Source organism: Oncorhynchus gorbuscha, linkage group LG06 (genome assembly GCF_021184085.1).
Source record: "Oncorhynchus gorbuscha isolate QuinsamMale2020 ecotype Even-year linkage group LG06, OgorEven_v1.0, whole genome shotgun sequence".
In the NCBI taxonomy this organism is placed as follows: Eukaryota; Metazoa; Chordata; class Actinopteri; order Salmoniformes; family Salmonidae; genus Oncorhynchus; species Oncorhynchus gorbuscha.
In genome coordinates this window covers 16,828,946-16,850,822 of record NC_060178.1, presented here as the reverse complement: position 1 = coordinate 16,850,822, position 21,877 = coordinate 16,828,946, and the positions used below count along the sequence as shown (strand labels likewise).

Genomic DNA, 21,877 nt, shown 5'->3' with positions numbered 1-21,877 from the left:
TCCAGTTGCAGAGGGAGGGTTTTAGTCCCAGGGTCCTTAGCTTATTGATGAGCTTTGAGGTCTGAGTCTTTGACACAGTGTAATGGGAAATGCAGCTCTGTCTCTACCTCTCCCCGGGGGCAGAGTGAGCACAGCCCGTCCTCTCTGGGCAGTCAGGTTTGCCTGTGATGACTGGACTCCATGGGCAGGCTGTGCTCACGGAGGCTGTTCTTTCTTTTTCTTCTCTCCCCTCTCTCTGCCACCGCATCTATCTATCTATCTATCTATCTATCTATCTATCTATCTATCTATCTATCTATCTATCTATCTATCTATCTATCTATCTATCTATCTATCTATCTATCTATCTATCTATCTATCTATCTATCTATCTATCTATCTATCTATCTATCTATCTATCTATCTATCTATCTATCTATCTATCTATCTATCTATCTATCTATCGTTATTATGGAGACACCTGCACTGAACATGCCCTCTAAGAAATGTGTTAAGATGCGACCACCTGACCTTACGTGAATTTACATGGTCAAGCCGACCAGATAGTGATTATATAAATGATCCCTCCCTTGGCCTGCTGATCTGCTTATCAAACGGTTCAACGTGTTCATTAACCACAGTTATCATTCATTACATAACAAAGCATGTACGATGTACTAGACTAGATGTGGGTTACATAAGAGTTGTCAACTGGTGTATCATGGTGGTGTTAGCTGAATGGATTGGTTTGATCTGTTCGGGTCACTGGGTGGTCATGCTGTCAGACCCTTACCTCTGACCTCTCTTTAGAGACTATGATGAAGCCGTTGCTGTCCACAAGGAAACAGTTGACATCCTGGAGGAATAAGAGACAGGACATTAGTTATAATGGCACTTATTCAATGATGATATTGACATTCGTGAATTGAATGTGAACTGACTCAAACACTGCAGAACAGGCTCAGTACTTACAGTGCTCTGGCAGCTGAGAGGGCAGACACCTTCCACGTCAGTACACTGGAGACAGACAGACAGACAGACAGACAGACAGACAGACAGACAGACAGACAGACAGACAGACAGACAGACAGACAGACAGACAGACAGACAGACAGACAGACAGACAGACAGACAGACAGACAGACAGACAGACAGACAGACAGACAGACAGACAGACAGACAGACAGACAGACAGACAGACAGACAGACAGACAGACAGACAGACAGACAGACAGACAGACAGACAGACAGACAGACAGACAGACAGACAGACAGACAGACAGACATAAAGGTCAAGGTATTGAATAAGGTGGACCACCACTCAGATTCACTTGAATCATGTGACTGATAGCTGTATATGGATTTGGAACATATTATCCACCATAACAACAACATAAACATGACTGGTTCAACAGCCAGTCAATATGGTGTGATAACTTCTACACTCTAGAGAGGACTTCATGTATCAACAGAAAATAAAAAGGTCACTGTCTACGTACGTCTGTGTCAGCGGGCTGTGAGTGGACGTGAGAGACAGAGGTAGACCAGGAGAAAGACAAAGAGACAGAGAGATGATAAGCTATTAGCACTTAGCAGATAGTCCTAAATATACATACAGTATGTAGGATAATTTGCTGCTGATCATTTCAGACGTTACTTTACGAAAAATGTACCGAACCCTACAAAAATGTCCATTAATTATAATCCACATAATAGTTTACATTTCCTGTTGCTCCAGGATTATTTTCCTGCGGTAGCAAACTGGTTCAAACTAAGATCCTACATCTGTAGTGATGTCACACATTGTGTGTATGTGATCCCTGCGCGGGAACTGATCCTGTGACCTTGACATTGCCATGCTCTTACCAACTGAACCAGAGATGGATTTGTGTCAGTAGTGTGGTATGTTGTTGGGGAGCTGTCTGTGTGTGTCTGTGTGTGTGTTGCTCCCTCACCTGAAAGGCAATGGTCCATAGCCTCTTCTCCAGCATCTCCAAGGACATCTGCACCCCAATGGCTAAAAATAGAACACACACACAGGTCAGTTGAGAGAGGAAAACATGGACTCTGCAAAAACCCTGAAGCCTAATTTACTGTGTCCGTCTGTGAGAGACTATTGAGAGGCTGGGTGGGTGTGGTGTTGGGCATTATAGTGTGACAGGAAATCAATCAGTCCTTCAGTTAACCTCTATGCAGTTTGCACAGTTAGCACCAGGCTGCTGCTGTTTGCATGAAAACTGCACACTGTGGTACCACTGACGGGTGTGTTTATTATCTAAGCATAGCAGTGGTGGAAAAGGTACCCAATTGTCATACTTGAGTAAAAGTAAAGATACCTTAATAGAAAATGACTGAAGTAAAAGCAAAAGTCACTCAGTAAAATACTACTTGGGTAAAAGTCTAAGTATTTGGTTTAAAATATACTTAAGTATCAAAAGTAAAATCATTTAAAATTCCTTTTATTAAGCTAAGCAGACGGCACAGTTTTCTTATTTTTTAAATATACCGATAGCCAGAGACACACTCTCCAACATTCCAACATAATTTACAAACGAAGCATGTGTGTTTAGTGAGTCCACCAGATCAGAGGCAGAAGGGATGACCAGAGATGTTCTGTCCTGCTATGCATTCACAATGTAACGAGTACTTTTGGTTGTCAAGGAAAATGTATGGAGTAAAAAGTACATTTTCTTTCTGAATATAGTGAATAAAAGTAAAAGTAGTCAAAAATATAAATAGTAAAGTAAATTACCGATACCCCAAAAACTACTTCAGAAGTACTTTAAAGTATTTTTACTTGAGTAATTTACACCACAAATGCATAGTCACTTTACAAATGACCTCGAATATCTTGTACCCCTGCACATTGACTCGGTTCCGGTACCCCCTGTACTTAGCCTCGTTATTGTTAAGTCATTGTCTTGAGGTACTTTTTGATCATTTTTTAAAACTTCTTTAATTTAGTAAATATTTTCTTAACTCTATTTCCTTAACTGCATTGTTAGTTAAGGGCTTGTAAGTTAGCATTTCACAGTAAGGTCTACACTTGTCGTATTCGGCACATGACAAAACAAATTGGATTTGATTTGATACGTGCGTTACAGGTAAATTGTGTCTGGGAGATTCTGAACACATCTACCAGGCTTTCACAGTAGCTCTGTGCTTGTTGATACTTCTGCAGAGTTCTGTGTTGTGAGATACCAATGCTTAATTTCACCAGATGGTTACTTAATTGTCTTGTTAAAATGGTAATTAGCTATTGATTGTCTGATGTTATGCCTATATCGTGTCTCTCTTTGTGTTGTGGATCTCTTTTGACGCAATGCAATTTCTGTGAATAACAGACAATAAAAGTACCATCTAAACTTATCTAACATCATCTAACCTCATCTTATATCATCTAACCTCATCTAAACTCATATAATATCTTCTAACCTCATCTAAACTCATCTAACCTCATCTAATATCATCTAACCTCATCTAAACTCATCTAACCTCATCTAATATCATCTTATATCATCTAACATCTAAACATATCTAACCTCATCTAACATCATCTAACATCATCTAACCTCCTCTTATATCATCTAACCTCCTCTTATATCATCTAACATCTAACCTCATCTAACATCATCTAACATCTAACCTCATCTAACCTCATCTAACATCATCTAACATCATCTAACCTCCTCTTATATCATCTAACCTAGTAATTATGCTATTTACTCTAATTTTATGATGGCTCACACACACATGCAGGCAAGTATACTATACATACACAAAAGTATGTGGACATCCCTTCAAATTTGCAGATTCGACTATCTCAGCCACACTCGTTGCTGACAGGTGTATAAAATCGAGCACAGCCATGCAATCTCCATAGACAAACACTGGCAGTAGAATGGCCTTACTGAAGAGCTCAGTGGCTTTCAATGTGGCACCGTCATAGGATGCCACCTTTCCAACAAATCAGCTCGTCAAATTTCTGCCTCGCTAGAGCTCCCCTGGTCAACTGTAAGTGCTGTTATTGTGGAGTGGAAACGTCTAGGAGCAACAACGGCTCAGCTGCAAAGTGGTAGGCCACACAAGCTCACAGAATGGGACCACCAAATGCTGAAGCGTGTAGTGCGTAAAAATCATCCGTCCTCGGTTATAACACTTTCTACCGAGTTCAAAACTGCCTCTGGCAGCAACGTCAGCAAAATAAATGTTTGTCGGGAACTTCATAAAATGGGTGTCCATGACTGAGCAGCTTCACACAAGCCTAAGATCACCATACGCAATACCAAGCATTGGCTGGAGGGGTGTAAAGCTAGCCGCCATTGCAGTGGAAACGCGTTCTCTGGAGTCACCATCTGGCAGTCTGACGGACGAATCTGGGTTTGGCGGATGCCAGAAGAACGCTACCTGCCCCAATGCATAGTGCCAACTGTAAAGTTTGGTGGATGAGGAATAATGGTCTGTGGCTGTTTTTCATGATTCGGGCTCGGCCCCTTAGTTCCAGTGAAGGGAAATCTTAATGCTACAGCATTCAATTATATTCTGGAGCGTTCTGTGCTTTCAACTTTGTGGCAACAGTTTGGGGAAGGCCCTTTCCTGTTTCAGCATGACAATGCCCCCATGCACAACGCGAAGTCCATACAGAAATGGTTGGTAGAGATCGGTGTGGAAGAACTTGACTGGCACCTTTGGGAAGAATTGGAGCACCGACTGTGAGCCAGGCTTAAACGCCCAACATCAGTGCCCGACCTCACTAATGCTATTGTGGCTGAAAGGAAGCAAGTCCCCGTAGAAATGTTCCAACATCTAGTGGAAAGCCTTCCCAGAAAGAGTGGAGGCTGATATAGCAGCAAAGGGGGACCAACTCCATATTAATGCCCATGATTTTGGAATGAGATGTTTGACGAGCAGGTGTGTAGTGTCTTTTGGTCATGTGGTGTCGGTACGATGCACACAAACACACCCAGTCTGATCACTCTGCTAATGAGTCCTTCTGACCAAAACCATGTCATCTATGTCAGGATTTGGCCAGGGTTGTTCCGGTTTTTGGTCACTAGATGCCCCCATTGTGCCTTTTGACCTTTTGTTTTCCCTTGATCCCCATTATTATTTGCACCTGTGCCTCGTTTCCCCTGATTGTATTTAAACCCTTTGTTTTCCTCAGTTCTGTGCTCTGTGTTTGTATGTTAGCACCCAGCCCTAGTACTCTGTGAACTCTTGTTGATCCCGGTGGACTCTCTTGTGGAATTCTGTTTTTTGTTCTTGTTTTTTTTAATAGTATCTTTTGAGGCTTTTTGTGCTATACCTTCCACCTTGTGGATTTAACTTTTTGTCTTGGAGGATTCCTTTGTTCTTGTGGAATTCCTTTTGAGGTTGTGGAGTTACATGTTTTCCTGAAGAACTTCACTTTTTACTTCATTAAATACACCGTCTCAAGTACTGCTGTGTCTGCCTCATCTTCTGGGTTCTGCCGACTATTTGTGGCTCAGTTGGTTAAGTGACTGTTTCTCACTCCGGAGACCCGGGTTCGTAACCGGGTCCTGACAATCTGCAGTCCGGAGAAGTAAGGAGGACCACACACACACTGACTGATTGACTGACTGAATGACTGAATTAATGATATTCAACACCAATGACATGTTGATAACAAAGATACATCTTTAAGCCCCCTCTTAGAGGTGACCTCTAATTGGACAGAACAGAGGAGGAGCCAATCAGAAGACCTATACCTCCCTGTCAGATATTGCCTACCTTTCCAGCAAGACCAATGACACAGCAGAATGAGTCAAGAACAAATTCAGTCTATCTCTTAATGATATGATCCTTATCAGTGGAAGTCAGGCTGCCAGGCTGCCTGGCACGAACCACTGGTGCAGCAGAGGTGCTTTTATTGTTTTGCAGTTTTGCTGCAGTCAATAGTCTTCCACCAGATGCAAAGCTGAAAGTAATGGAAAAAGAGGCACACATACACCGACCATCACTAGGCATTTTGGGACAAATGCAGCTCAGGGTCCAGGATTTACAACAGCCTATAGAGACACTCTGATCTTCTGTGAGGTACTGAGCTATATCAGCTGATTCCTCCCGCTCTCACAACCTCTCTCTTCTCCCTTCACTTCCACTCTCTCGCCCCCTTCCGTTCTCTCTCCCCCTCTCCCTCTCTCTCTCCCCCTCTCCCTCCCCCACCTTCTCTCTCTCTCCCCCTCCACCTTTCCCTCTCTCTCTCCCCCTCTCCCCCTCTCTCACTCCCTTTCTCTCTCCCCCTCCAATTATCCCCTCTCTCTCTTACTCCCCACCTTTCCCTCTCTCCCCATTTCTCTCTCTCTCTCTCTCACTCTCACTCTTCCCATTTCTCTCTCTCTCTATTTCTCTCTTCCTCTCAAACTTTCCCTCTCTCTCCCTTTCCCTCCCTCTAACCTCCCCTCTCCCCCTTTCTCTCTCCCTCTTCCCCTTTCCCCATTCTCTCTCTCCTGCTCTCCCTCTCCCCCTCTCCCTCTCTCCTTCTTTCTCTCTCCCCTTTCCCTCTCTCACCCTCCTGCTCTCCCTCACCCCCATTCTCTCTCTCTCTCCCTCCTGCACTCCCTCTCCCCTCGCTCTCTCTCCCTCCCTCCCTCCCCCTCTTCGCCTTTCTCCCCTCTCTCTCTCTCCTCATTTTATCTCCCCGTTCTCTCTTTCTCTCCCTCCTGCTCTCCCTCTCCTCCATTCTCCCTCTCTCTCCTGCTCTCTCGCTCTCTTCTCCCCTCTCTCCCTCCCCCTTCTCTCCCCACTCTTCCCCTTTCTCTCTCTCCCTCTCTCTGCTGCTCTCCCTACTCGCTCCCTCTCCCTCTCCTCCTGCTCTCGCTCCCTCTCCCCCCTCCCCCTCGCTTCCCCTCTCTCCATCCCCTCTCGCTCTCTCTCTGTATCTCTCTCGCTCTCTCATTCAGTATGAGAGCTTACACAGCTGCATCACACTCTGTTACTCTCTTTGTCAAACCAAGCTTCATGCTCACACACACACACACACACACACACACACACACACACACACACACACACACACACACACACACACACACACACACACACACACACACACACACACACACACACACACACACACACAGCTAGACTGAACCTCTGGACAGTAGTGTTCTCCAACTACCAGGAAAGCACAGTCGGTAAGAGGACCTGAGAGGAGAGGGGAGAGAGAGAGACTGCCCCGAGAGGCAGAGAGAAGGAGGAAGCAGAGGAGAAGACAGGAGTTGAAGAGCATGTGTTTGTTCCCTTGGGACCCCAGCATCCAGGATACACAGAGATACAACAGGAACCAGGACCTTTCTCCAAACACCTCCGTTAGCAGCAACATCAGATGAAGCATATTGTTTTTTTTCCCCACAGGAGGATAAAAGATACTACTGAAGCACTTTTCTTATTTAAGAGCTAGAGCACTTTGGAGACTGAAACATCACCAGATGGTGAGTAATGCACTGGCTGTGTGAGAGAGCGAGAGTGAGAGCAAGAGCGAGAGAGTGTGCTGCTGCTCTGTGTGTGTAGAACTATCTGTTGTTAGGGAGGTTTTCCCTTTTTCTATGCTTCTTCTGAAAGAATATTCCAGCTACTAGGCTAATGCATTGAGTCAGGTAAGTCATTTGTTTTTCACTGTTTTCCCCTCATTCCAGTACAATTATCAGAATGAACTAATCCATAAACTTTTGGGAGCAAAACACAACCAAGGGAAATTGTCCTTGTTCAAGCTGCAGTGAGGTACAGTAGCATTGCAATGCAGGTAGTGTGTACTGGGATGAAAAGAGGAACTGTTGGGCTTTATAAAATGTAAAAGACTACAGACATAAAGTAGAGTTAGTAGCTGAATGACCTTTTATATAAACTCTGAATACAGACGTCTAGTAGTTAGTAGCTGAATAACCTTTTATATAAACTCTGAATACAGACATCTAGTAGTTAGTAGCTGAATAACCTTTTATATAAACTCTGAATACAGACATCTAGTAGTTAGTAGCTGAATAACCTTTTATATAAACTCTGAATACAGACATAAAGTAGAGTTAGTAGCTGAATAACCTTATATAAACTCTGAATACAGACATCTAGTAGTTAGTAGCTGAATAACATTTTATATAAACTCTGAATACAGACATAAAGTAGAGTTAGTAGCTGAATAACCTTTTATATAAACTCTGAATACAGACATCTAGTAGTTAGTAGCTGAATAACCTTATATATATAAACTCTGAATACAGACATCTAGTAGTTAGTAGCTGAATAACCTTTTATATAAACTCTGAATACAGACATCTAGTAGTTAGTAGCTGAATAACCTTATATATAAACTCTGAATACAGACATCTAGTAGTTAGTAGCTGAATAACCTTTTATATAAACTCTGAATACAGACATCTAGTAGTTAGTAGCTGAATAACCTTATATAAACTCTGAATACAGACGTCTAGTAGTTAGTAGCTGAATAACCTTTTATATATACTCTGAATACAGACATCTAGTAGTTAGTAGCTGAATAACCTTTTATATAAACTCTGAATACAGACATCTAGTAGTTAGTAGCTGAATAACCTTTTATATAAACTCTGAATACAGACATCTAGTAGTTAGTAGCTGAATAACCTTATATATAAACTCTGCATCTAGTATCGGGGTGTATATTAATAAATAAGTGGACATGTATAGATACACACTGTATAGCCTTCTTTATAGTACATCTACACTTTTGGTTTTGTGGTCTAACAACAACACAGTTTAGGATGAGAAATAATGTAGAATAAATTACGTATTATAGATTTAGAGAGTGAGTTCACACTGGGGCCTATGTGTGGTTTTATGTGTGGTTTTATGTGTTCTGTGTGTGGTTTTATGTGTTCTGTGTGTGGTTTTATGTATTCTGTGTGTAGTTTTATGTGTTCTGTGTGTGGTTTTATGTGTTCTATGTGTGGTTTTATGTGTTCTATGTGTGGTTCTGTGTTCTATGTGTGGGTTTTGTGTGTAGTTTTATTTTTATGTGTTCTATGTGTGATTTTGTGTGTTCTACGTGTGATTCTGTGTAGTTTTATGTGTTCTATGTGTTCGATGTGTGTTTTTTGTGTTCTATGTGTGGTTTTATGTGTTCTATGTGTGGTTTTATGTGTTCTATGTGTGGTTTTATGTGCTCTATGTGTGGTTTTATGTGTTCTATGTGTGGTTTTATGTGTTCGATGTGTGTTTTTTGTGTTCTATGTGTGGTTTTATGTGCTCTATGTGTGGTTTTTGTGTTCTATGTGTTGTTCTATGCCAATGACGTGGATGTCAATTAAGGCATCCCCACGCACCTCTCTGATTCAGAGGGGTTAGGTTAAATGCGGAAGACACATTTCAGTTGAATGCATTCAGTTGTCCAACTGACCAGGTATCCCCCTTTCCCTTCCTTTCTATGTGTTATGCGTTGTGTTATTCTATGTGTTCTGAGTTATTTGATGTGTTCTGTGTTATTTTATGTTTTCTATGTGTTGTTCTACACCATATATACAAACGTATGTGGACACCACATCAAATTAGTGGATTTGACTATTTCAGCCACACCTGTTGCTGCCAGGTGTATAAAATCGAGCACACCGCCATGCAATCTCCATAGACAAACATTGGTAGTGGAATGGCCTTACTGAAGAGCTCAGTGACTTTCAACGTGGCACCATCATAGGACGCCACCTTTCCAACAAGTCAGTTTGTCAAATGTATGCCCTGCTAGAGCTGCCCCGGTCAACTGTAAGTGCTGTTATTGTGAAGTGAAAACATCTAGGAGCACCAACGGCTCAGCTGCAAAGTGGTAGGCCACACAAGCTCACAGAAAGGGGCCGCTGAGTGCTGAAGCCCTTAGTGCGTAAACATCGCCTGTCCTCGGTTGAAACACTCACTACCGAGTTCCAAACTGCCTCTGGAAGCAACTTCAGCACAATAACTGTTCGTCAGGAGCTTCATGAAATGAGTTTCCATTGCCGAGCATCTGCCCACAAGCCTAAGATCACCATGCGCAATGCCAAGCATCAGCTGAAGTGGTATAAAATTTACTGTCATTGGACTCTGGAGCAGGGGAAATTCGTTCTCTGGAGTGATGAATCACGATTCACCATCTAGCAGTCAGACGGACGAATCTTGGTTTGGTGGAAGCATAGTGCATAGTGCCAACTGTAAAGTTTGGTGGAGGAGGAACAATGGTCTGGGGCAGTTTTTCATGGTTCGGGCTAGGTCTCTTGGTTCCATTGAAGGCTAATCTTAACTCTACAACATACAATGACATTCTAGATGATTCTGTGCTTCCAACTTTGTGGCAACAGTTTGGGAAGGACCTTTCCTGTTTCAGCATGACAATGCCTCTGTGCACGAAGCAAGGTCCATACAGAAATTGTTTGTTGAGAACTTGACTTGCCTGCGATGCCTGCACAGAGCCCTGACCTCAACCCCATCGAACACCTTTGGGATGAATTGGAACGCCGACTGTGAACCAGGCCTAATCGCCCAACATCAGTGCCCGACCTCACTGATGCTCTTGTGGCTGAATGGAAGCAAGTCCCCGCAGCAATGTCCCATCATCGAGTGGAAAGCCTTACCAGAAGAGTGGAGGCTGTTATAGCAGCAAAGGGGGACCAACTCCTTATTACAGTTTTTTTCTGATTACTTAGGCACTATCTTTGAAACTATAGGCCATTTTTGCAAAACTCTATACACTAACCACAAAACCTTACACTAAACATTATAAATCTCTTGCAAAAGCAAACAATTCTTGCAAAACTCTTCAAACTCTTAAAACAAATTGTGTTTTTGCGTCAATACAGTACACACAAACCATCATTTGAATAAGTACACGAAGCACCAACTAGGCACTGATGGTAAAAATGAAAAACACTTGTGGCTTTGTCTTTTTCTGTGTGCAGGGCACAGCAGTTTGAAAACAAATGTTGTCATACATGTAGTAAACACACAGGTATGCAAATGTGTAAAGTATGGAAGTGTTTTCCGAACATAACACACAGTCAACACAAATAAGGGGAAAACATATATATTTTTTCAAAATGTTCTAACACTCCTCAAACAACAAAAGCGCAGTAGAAGAAAACAAAAACATTTGTGGTAGAAAAAACGAAATAAAAAACCGAGGCTACATCTCATCCCTCGTGGGTCTGGCCATAAGACTTCATCCACATCACATGCGATGTTGTCTTGACGAAGGCAGGGTGGAAAGTATCACATGGGGTTCCGTATCCAGGCCTGGCATGACTCCTGATCGATGTCTCCACAAGCCTCCTCCATTGCCTGTAGAAGGGGATTGGTGGGGCTGGCGATCATACACCTTCCAACGCCATGCAGAGAAGAATTCTTCAATAGGATTCCAGAAAGGAGAGTATAGGGGAAATTTGAGTGCGATGAAAAGTGGGAGACCTGTGAACCAATTGCGGTCCACAGCAGCCCGGTGGAAACTAACATTGTCCCAGATGATAACGTACCTGGGCTGCTCTGGCCCCTAGTCATTAGGGATTAGTCTGTTGTGGAGGGGGTCCAGAAATGTGATAATGTGTGCAGTGTTGTATGGGCCTGTTGTATGGGCATGATGGTGAAGGACGCCATTTTGACTAATAGCCACACACATTGTTATGTTGCCACCACGTTGTCCCGAGACGTTGATGATGGCAAAGTGTCTGATGATATTTCTGCCGCGGCCCCTTGTTTTTGCAAGGTTGAAACCTTGCCTCGTCCACATATATTAGCTCATGATGCATTGCATCTGCTTCTAGCTCCATGACTCTCTGAAAGAGACAAGACAAAACAATGTAGCACAGTAGGAAAAGACAGGGATCAGTCAATATGATGTAGCACCATACACTTCTAGATCCAATACCAATGATAGGATAGTATAGCTTGCCTGCGCATATTCATATCGCAGTTGTTTTACACGGTCTGAGTCTCTTTCGAAGGGGACTCTGTACAGCTGCTTCATCCTAATTCTATTGTGTTTCAGTAGAAGAGACAGTGCAGAGACTCACTCTGTTTCAGTAGACGAGACAGTGCAGAGAGACTCACTCTGTTGATGTTTTGGAATATGGTGTTATCTGCCATTATGTGGTCCTGCAGTTCTCTGAGTCTGATGTAGCTATTTGCAATGACCATATTTACAATGTGGGTCTCCTGCTCTGGGGTGAACAGTCGACCTCTTCCACCAGATACTGGTTTTCTTGCAGTTCTGTAAAAGCATTTGAGTGGTTTTAGTGATAGATCCTTCTCATTATGAAAGTATAGTACATATTACTGTACCAGTAAGACTACAGCACTAACAGTTACTTACTGGTTCTCATTTCAAAATATCTGGATGATACCTGCAACAGTATAGCGGCTCAGATTTGGTTGAACCTGTTGCCCAGCCTCCATCATGCTCATCCCATGGTGGACAACATGGTCAACCACAGTCGCTCTGATTTCATCAGTTTATTGTTTTCCTGACTACCCTTCCTCTTCCCCATCCTCTCCTTCCCCACGTCTTTCTCCTCCTCTAGTTTTCACCCCTCTTACTCTCTGTTCAATATTGGCCTCCATTGTTGTCCGAACCAATTGTTTACCTGCGGCATATGTATAGTGCTCAAGCTCTGATCTGTAAGTGAACTCATTATCTAAAAGTGTTTTCACATGTGGAAATGTGGAAAGGAAATTGGCGAAATAGTGTAGCAATGTAGAGACCAATGTTAACAGTTTTGCTAGAAGTGTGTTATTAAATTGCAAATTGAGTATAAAGCAGTGAGTTGTATTTACAGTTTAGCAAAAAAATGTGTTGTACAATTACAAACTGAGTGTAAAAAATAGAACATGCATTCAATTTGGCACACTTGATGAATGCATTGGCTACAAGTGTTAATGGTTTCAGACTATAGTGCTTCAAGAATGACTGTTAAGTGTTTAAGCATTCAGAAAAAACTGTAATGTTTGACAGTGTCCACATACCTGTGGTCATGTAGTGTTCAATGTGTTGTTTTATGTGTTCTACACTACCTGTCAAAAGTTTTAGAACACCAACTCGTTCAATTATTATTTTTCTAAACTATTTATTTGACAAATAGTGAAGACATCAAACCTATGAAATAACACATATGAAATCATGTAGTAAGCAAAAAAAGTGTTAAACAAATCAAAATATATTTTGTATTTTAGACTCTTTAAAGTAGCCACCCTTTGCCTTGATGACAGCTTTGCACACTCTTGGCATTCTCTCAACCAGCTTAATGAGGTAATCACCTGGAATGCATTTCAATTAACATACATTATTTGTGGAATTGCTTTCCTTCTTAATGCGTTTGAGCCAATCAGTTGTATTGTGACAAGGTAGTGGGGTGGGTATACAGAAGTTAGCCCTTTTTGGTAAAATACCAAGTCCATATTATGACAAGAACAGTGCAAATAAGTAAAGAGAAATGACAGTCCGTCATTACTTTAAGACATGAAGGTCAGTCAATACGGAACATTTCAAGAAATTTGAAAGTTTCTTCAAGTGCAGTCGCAAAAACTGTCCAACACTATGATAAAACTGTATCTCTTGAGGACCGCCACAGGAAAGGAAGACCCAGAGTTACCGCTGCTGCAGAGGTTACTCATTCATTAGAGTTACCTGCCATTAGAGTTTCCAGCCTCAGAAATTGCAGCCCAAATAAATGCTTCACAGAGTTCAAGTAACAGACACATCTCAACATCAACTGATGTGAATCAGGCCTCCATGGTCGAATTGCTGCAAAGAAACCACTGCTAAAGCACACCAATAAGAAGAAGAGACCTGCTTGGGCCAAGAAACACGAGCAATGGACATTAGACCGGTGGAAATTTGTCCTTTGGTCTGGAGACCAAATTGGAGATTTTTGGTTCCAATTGCTGTGTCTGTGATATTTTAGAGTTAAAAAAAATGTAACCGGCTACCTGCCGCCCCAATGTGGTGTGGGTGAACGGATGATCTCTGCATGTGTATTTCCCACCATAAAGCATAGAGGAGGTGTAATGGTGTGGGGGTGCTTTGCTGGTGACACTGTCTGATTTATTTAGAATTCAAGGCACACTTAACCAGCATGGATACTACAGCACTCTGCAGCGATACGCCATTCCATCTGGTTTGGGCTTAGTGGGACTATCATTTGTTTTTCAACAGGACAATGACCCAACACACCTTCAGGCTGTGTAAGGGATATTTTACCAACGAGAGTGATGAGTGCTGCGTCAGATAACCTGGCCTCCACAATCCACCCGACCTCAACCAAATTGAGATGGTTTGGGATGAGTCGGACCGCAGAGTGAAGGAAAAGCAGCCAACAAGTGCTCAGCAAATGTGTGAATTCCTTCAAGACTATTGTAAAAGCATTCCAGTTGAAGCTGGTTGAGAGATTACAAAGCTGTTATTAAGGCAAAGGGTGGCTATTTGAAGAATCTCAAATATCTTAATTTGTTTTAACACTTTTTAGGTTCAACAGGATTCCATATGTGTTATTTTATAGTTTTGATGTTGTCACGTTCTGACCTTTATTTCCTTTGTTTTGTATTTATTTAGTATGGCGTGAGTTGGGTGGGCAGTCTATGTTTGATTTTCTATGATTTGGGATTTCTATGTTTCGGCCGAGTATGTTTCTCAATCAGAGGCAGGTGTCATTAGTTGTCTCTGATTGAGAATCATACTTAGGTAGCCTGGGTTGCACTGTTTGTTTGTGGGTGATTGTCTATGTTAGTGGCTTGTGTCAGCACAGGTCTCATTTGTAGCTTCACGGTCGTCATTGGTTTATTGTTTTTGTTACTCTTTTGTATAGTGTTGCAGTGTTCAGTGTTTTCTTTATTAAAATTCACTATGAACACATACCACGCCGCATATTGGTCCTCTGATCCTTCTCGCCTCTCCTCTTCAGATGAAGAGGAGGAAGACCGTGACAGATGTCTTAACTATTATTCGACGATGTAAAAAATAGTAAAAATAAAGAAAAATCCTTGAATGAGTAGGTGTTCTAAAACTTTTGACCGGTAGTGTATGTGTTGTTCTATGTCTTGTTCTATGTGTTTTACGTGTTGCTCTACAGGGGCTTGCGAAAGTATTCACACCCATTAGCAATTTTCCTATTTTGTTGCCTTACAACCTGGAATTAAAATAGATTTTTGGAGGGGTTTATATAATTTGATTTACTCAACATGCCTGCCACTTTGAAGATGCAAAATATTTTTTATTGCGAAACACAAAAAAATGAAAACATGGGCGTGCATAACTATTCACCCCCCCGAAGTCAACACTTTGTATAGCCACCTTTTGCAGCAATTGCAGCTGCAAGTCTCCTGGGGTATGTCTCTATAAGCTTGGCAAATCTAGCCACTGAGATTCTTGCCCATTCTTCAAGGCAAAACTGCTCCTGCTCTTTCAAGTTGGATTGGTTCCGCTGGTGTACAGCAAGTCATACCACAGATTCTCAATTGGATTGAGGTCTGGGCTTTGACTGGGCCATTCCAAGACATTTAAATGTTTCCCCTTAAACCACTCAAGTGTTGCTTCAGCAGTGTGCTTACGGTCATTGTCCAGCTGGAAGGTGAACCTCCGTCCCAGTCTCAAATCTCTGGAAGACAAACCGGTTTCCCTCAAGAATTTCTCTGTATTTAGCGCCATCCATCATTCCTCCAATTCTGACCAGTTTTCCCAGTTCCTGCCAATTTTTTTATTAGATTTTTTATTTCACCTTTATTTAACCAGGTAGGCTAGTTGAGAACAAGTTCTCATTTACAACTGCGACCTGGCCAAGATAAAGCATAGCAGCGTGAACAGACAACAACACAAAGTTACACATGGAGTAAACAATAAACAAGTCAATAACACAGTAGAAAAAAAAGAGTCTATATACATTGTGTGCAAAAGGCATGAGGAGGTAGGCGAATAATTACAATTTAGCAGATTAACACTGGAGTGATAAATGATCAAATGGTCATGTGCAGGTAGAGATACTGGTGTGCAAAAGAGCAGAAAAGTAAATAAATAAAAACAGTACGGGGATGAGGTAGGTAAATTGGGTGGGCTATTTACCAATGGACTATGTACAGCTGAAGCGATCAGTTAGCTGCTCAGATAGCAGATGTTTAAAGTTGGCGAGGGAGATAAAAGTCTCCAACTTCAGCGATTTTTGCAATTTGTTGCAGTCACAGGCAGCAGAGAACTGGAAGGAAAGGAGGCCAAATGAGGTGTTGGCTTTAGGGATGGTCAGTGAGATACACCTGCTGGAGCACGTGCTACGGGTGGGTGTTGCCATCATGACCAGTGAACTGAGTGAACTGAGATAAGGCGGAGCTTTACCTAGCATGGACTTGTAGATGACCTGGAGCAAGTGGGTCTGGCGACGAATATGTAGCGAGGGCCAGCCGACTAGAGCATACAGGTCGCAGTGGTGGGTTGTATAAGGTGCTTTAGTAACAAAACGGATGGCACTGTGATAAACTGTATCCAGTTTGCTGAGTAGAGTGTTGGAAGCTATTTTGCAGATGACATCGCCGAAGTCGAGGATCGGTAGGACAGTCAGTTTTACTAGGGTAAGTTTGGCGGCGTGAGTGAAGGACGCTTTGTTGCGGAATAGAAAGCCGACTCTGGATTTGATTTTAGATTGGAGATGTTTGATATGAGTTTACAGTCTAGCCAGACACCTAGGTACTTATAGATGTCCACATATTCTAGGTCGGAACCATCCAGGGTGATGATGCTAGTCAGGCGTGCGGGTGCAGGCAGCGAACGGTTGAAAAGCATGCATTTGGTTTTACTAGCGGTTAAGAGCAGTTGGAGGCCACGGAAGGAGTGTTGTATGATGAAAAACATCCCCACAGCATGGGGGATGGTGTTCTCAGGGTGATGAGAGGTGTTGGGTTTGCGCCAGACATAGCGTTTTCCTTGATGGCCTAAGAGCTAAATTGTAGTCTCATCTGACCAGAGTACCTTTTTCCATATGTTAACCTTTCTAGAGCAGGCGTTCCGCTATCGGAACCCCTCGACAACATTCCACTGAAAAGGCAGCGCAAAATTCATTTTTTTTGTTGTTGAAATATGTAACTTTCACACATTAATACAGCAAATTAATACAGCAAATGAAAGATAAACATCTTTAATCAACCCATCGTGTCCGATTTCAAAAATGCTTTACAGTGAAAGCACAACATATGATTATGTTAGGTCATAGCCAAGTAAAAAAAAATCACAGCCATTTTTCCAGCTAAAGAGAGGAGTCACAAAAATCAGAAATATAGATAAAATGAATCACTAACCTTTGATGATCTTTATCAGATGACACTCATATGATATCATCTTACAAAATACATGTATGTTTTGTTCGAAAATGTGCATTTTTATATCCAAAAATCTCAGTTTACATTGGCGCGTTACGTGCAGTAATGTTTTGATTCCAAAACATCCGGTGATCTAGCAGAAATACTCATAAAAACCATTATAAAAAATAGAAGTGTTATTCACAGAATTAAAGATAGACTTCTCCTTAACGCCACCGCTGTGTCAGAATTAAAAAAAAAAACGTTACCTTAAAAAGCATAATCTGAGAATGGCGCTCAGAGCCCAATCCAGCCAGAGAAATATCCGCCATTTTGGAGTCAACAAAAGTTAGAAATAACACCATAAATATTCACTTACCTTTGATGATCTTCATCAGAAGGCACTCCCAGGAATCCAAGTTTGACAATAAATGACTGATTTGTTCCATAAAGTCCATCATTTACGACCAAATAGCCACTTGTTGTTAGCGTCTTCAGCCCACTAATTCATCTTCATGAGGCGCAAGCACTTCATCCAGACAAAAACTCAAAAAGTTCCATTACAGGTCGTAGGAACAAGTCAAACGATGTATGGAATCAATCGTTAGGATGTTTTTAACATAAAACATCAATAATGTTCCAACCGGAGAATTCCTATGTCTGAAGAAAAGCACTGGAACGAGAGGTAACTCTGTCGGGAATGCGCGTCACAAGCCTGAGACACTCTGCCAGACCACTGACTCAAACAGATCTCATGAGCCCCTCAAACATATCCCACTGTGTATTCGGTAGGTCAAGCTCAGAAAAACTACAAACCTCAGATGCCCCACTTCCTGGTTGGATTTTTCTCAGGTTTTCGCCTTCCATATGAGTTCCCGTTATACTCACAGACATAATTCAAACAGTTTTAGAAACTTCAGAGTTTTCTATCTAATACTAATAATAATATGCATATATTAGCATCTGGGACAGAGTAGGAGGTAGTTCATTCTGGGCACGCTATTAAGGGATTCTCTCACATGCCTTTTGGCGAACACCAAATGTGTTTGCTTATTTTCTTCTTTAAGCAATGGCTTTTTTCTGGCCACTCTTCCATAAAGCCCAGCTCTGTGGAGTGTATGGCTTAAAGTGGTCCTATGGACAGATACTCCAATCGCCGCTGTGGAGCTTTGTAGCTCCTTCAGGGTTATCTTTGGTCTCTTTGTTGCCTCTGATTAATGCCCTCCTTCCCTGGTCTGTGAGTTTTGGTGGGCGGCCCCTCTTGGCAGGTTTGTCATTATGCCATACTCTATGTCGTGGTAAATTCCTGTATTACTAAACATTGAGAGAGCAAACCACACACAAGTCAGAGTTATATTATAAAGTCCATCTTTAATTATATATGAGCTTCACCATAGCCCTGTGACTCTCAGATGAATTCAGTGTCTATAAATGAATTCTCTGAGAGTGCTTACAAAACAATTCTTTGTATAATTTATAGCCAAGACACATCCATCTCAACTCACATGACGAAACACAGATCTCAGGAACAGTTCACAAAGAACCTTTTACTTGAAAGAGGAATATCCCATAGATAGATAGCATTAGATATAAAAAAATGTGTGTACACCCCAATTTCAACTTATTTTTAGAAGAAATAGTGAATCATGTAAGGATGCCAAAACACTTCATTGTGTCTGTATAGACTACCATATTTGTCCCAACACTTACGCATCTATCTATCATCCTTTTGTGGCAAGTCTGAACTAAATTATGCATGCTAGCTTTTTATTGTTACCCCCCCCAAAAGCTTCTCTCATCAGCTGAAAGTGTAATTCAATGAGGCGGCCCCCCACTGGAATGAACTCCCAAGTGCTTCAATCACTTTGATTTGACTACTGTACTGGACCTAAAAAAGTAGGGCAGAGACAAGGAGAAGTAGAAGCTGACTGAGGGATGGAATGAGAAGTGCTCTGATGTGGGAGGGAGAGAGAGAGAGAGAGAGGGAGTGTGTGTGTGTGTTTGTGTGTGTGTAAGCGTGTGAGTTTGTGTATGAGTGTGTGTGTGTGCGCAAGTTTGTGTGTGTGTGCGTGTGTGTGTGTGTTTGAGTGTGTGAGTGAGTTTGTGTATGAATCTTTGTGTTTGTGTGAGTGTGAGTGTGTGTGTGAGTGTGTGTGTGTGTGATACGTAAATGGCAGGAGTGTGGCCAGAGGCTTCTGTTCAAAGCCATATCCATAGAAAATGAGGTACCTCCCCTAAATCTGAGTGTTCCCTCTTCTATACATGTCCTTGGCTTAGGGCAGTGTGTGTGTTTGTGTTTATGTATTTATGTTCCCTACTACACAAGAGTCTGACCTAAATGTAATACTCTCAGTTTAAGTTAAAATATTACAGTTTAGTTGATTCTATTGCACACGTGCTTGCATATTCATACTGACATTTCACTTGGTGTCAAGATGTTACATTTCCACAAATTCCTATGTAGCCGTGGAAATTAAATGAAAGCTCTCAAAAGGCCTTATATCAGATATCCCCACTTCATCTTCTGTAACTTCCTTGGTGCTGGACCTCTGACAGACAGATCAGGGTAAACTTCTCAGGACGCCAGCACTAATTGAGGAATGAGGATTACCTCATCCTCTTAAGGCTGGTTAATTAAGCTGCTGCTGCACTGGCTCCAGACCAGACAGTGACAGAACGTTGTGAATCAACTGTCTCCAAATCAGATGTACTCATCATGCCCCTGATTAAACAGGACAAGCACAGCACACCTCACAGCTCACACAGAGAAACCCTATACACTAATATAACCAAACACACCTATAACTGAGAAACAGAAGCAAGCACACTTCATATCGAGAATCAGAACCAAGCACACATCACATTGAGAAACAGAAGCAAGCAAACTTCATTTCAAGATTAAGAATCAGGCACACTTCATACATCTAAAACTATTGTAGTAAGTAGTTGTCTCAAACAATAGTTGAACAGTTTTGAAAAAAAATGATGAAGAGAGAGAGATCTTATTGTATTTAAAAAAAACATTCACTTAGCTAGCGAATGCAGATCACTAGTTTACCCCACTCAAACACCCAGCTCAAACAGAGAGGGATGCTATAACTCTTCCAAGTCAAGATAAGCTTTTGGTTTGATTGATTTATTGTCACAGGGGCCTCCCGGCGTAACTGCTAAACTGCTTGCTGACTATACACTGTACTGCATTATTGTAGTGAGTTTGCTAACACATTAGTTCTAGTAGCTATGTTGACTATGACGTTAGCTAATATGGTGACAACGATGTAGGCTGTGTGTGGCAGTTAGCGGTTATGATATTGGTCACAGACAGCTGATGTATTGTGCACTGAAGTCCACAAGCGAAGGGAAAATATTAGAGGAGGAGATTGCATAGATGCAAGAAGGAATTATACAATGAGCAAAATAATCATGCTGTTTGTATGTGGCTGCTATGAAAGTGAACTGTGTTTGCGTGTAATCAGGAGTGTATTCATTCTGCCAATTCTGTTGAAAAATGTTTACGGAAGCAAACAGAACGAGACAGAGATAAACATACCTGAATTTGTCCAATAGAAACTCTCATTTGCAACTGTTGGACTAATGATTACACCCTAGATCAGGCAAGATTGTGCAAGGCAGTATTGAATGTGTGCTCACATTTTACTCTCGACCTGTGCACCTATGTTGTAAACTTTCATTCATAGGTTGTAGCAACCTCATGGGTATGTAGTAGCCTAAACCTATCGACCTAATACATTGAGCTGGGTGAACGGAATATGAAGGACAGTCATCCAACATGCTGTAATAGAAATAAAGCCACGCTCATAAAATAAAAAATAAAAAATTGTCCTCCCTCATCTTAAACATCACCAACCGCCACAAGCGTACATCTCAGGCATTGCGCTTCACACAATCAAACAATCCCGCTAGTGTCCCCAATGCCCCCTAACTCTACCTACAGATGAATACAGAAGTGTAGATTTAGACATATACAGGTATATGATTTTAATTTGATCACAATGTTGTTGCAGGAAACAACATACATGTATAGGAGATGTAAAAAGTCTCCTTAAGTTTGCAATTTCCACTTACAGATGTCAACTTGATTTACACAAACAAAAAAATCTATCAACCCCTATAAAAATGTCCAGGAATTATAATCCACACAATAATTCACATTTCCTGTTGCTGCAAGATTATTTTCCTTCTGTGAGAAACTGGTAAAATTAAGATCCTGCAACTGTATAGACTGTGCGTACGTATGTGTACGTATGTGAATACAGACTAAGTGAATGGGAGAGGAATGTTGAGCGGAGGAGAGCAATTCAGGATCTTTGTGGACCGATGACAAAATAAAGACCTTAAGGCTCCTCTTAACTGGCTCCTCTAAGTGGCAGCAGAGGCATGCATGATGTAGCTACATAATCTCTTTCTAATCAGTAATCTCTCTCTCTCTATCTCTCTGTGTGTGTGTGTGTCTCTCTCTCTCTCTCTCTCTCTCTCTCTCTCTCTCTCTCTCTCTCTCTCTCTCTCTCTCTCTCTCTCTCTCTCTCTCTCTCTCTCCTCTATCACTTTCCATCTGTCTGTCTCTCTGTCTCTCTCCGTCTGTCTCTCTGTC

The 21,877-nt window shown here is 41.8% G+C and overlaps 1 protein-coding gene across 3 annotated transcripts in view; it reads right to left on the bottom strand.

Annotated features, from left to right (window-relative positions):
- Positions 1-21,877, bottom strand: part of LOC124037616 (voltage-dependent calcium channel subunit alpha-2/delta-4-like) — an 87,573-nt gene that overhangs the window by 11,299 nt on the left and 54,397 nt on the right. For all 3 annotated transcript variants that reach the window (XM_046352493.1, XM_046352495.1, XM_046352494.1), the window contains 4 exons: positions 1,935-1,996; positions 1,479-1,493; positions 952-996; positions 773-835 (listed from right to left, as the gene is read on the bottom strand). In XM_046352493.1, coding sequence (XP_046208449.1) covers positions 773-835; positions 952-996; positions 1,479-1,493; positions 1,935-1,996 — 185 coding nt within the window. The remainder of the gene's footprint in view (positions 1-772; positions 836-951; positions 997-1,478; positions 1,494-1,934; positions 1,997-21,877) is intronic.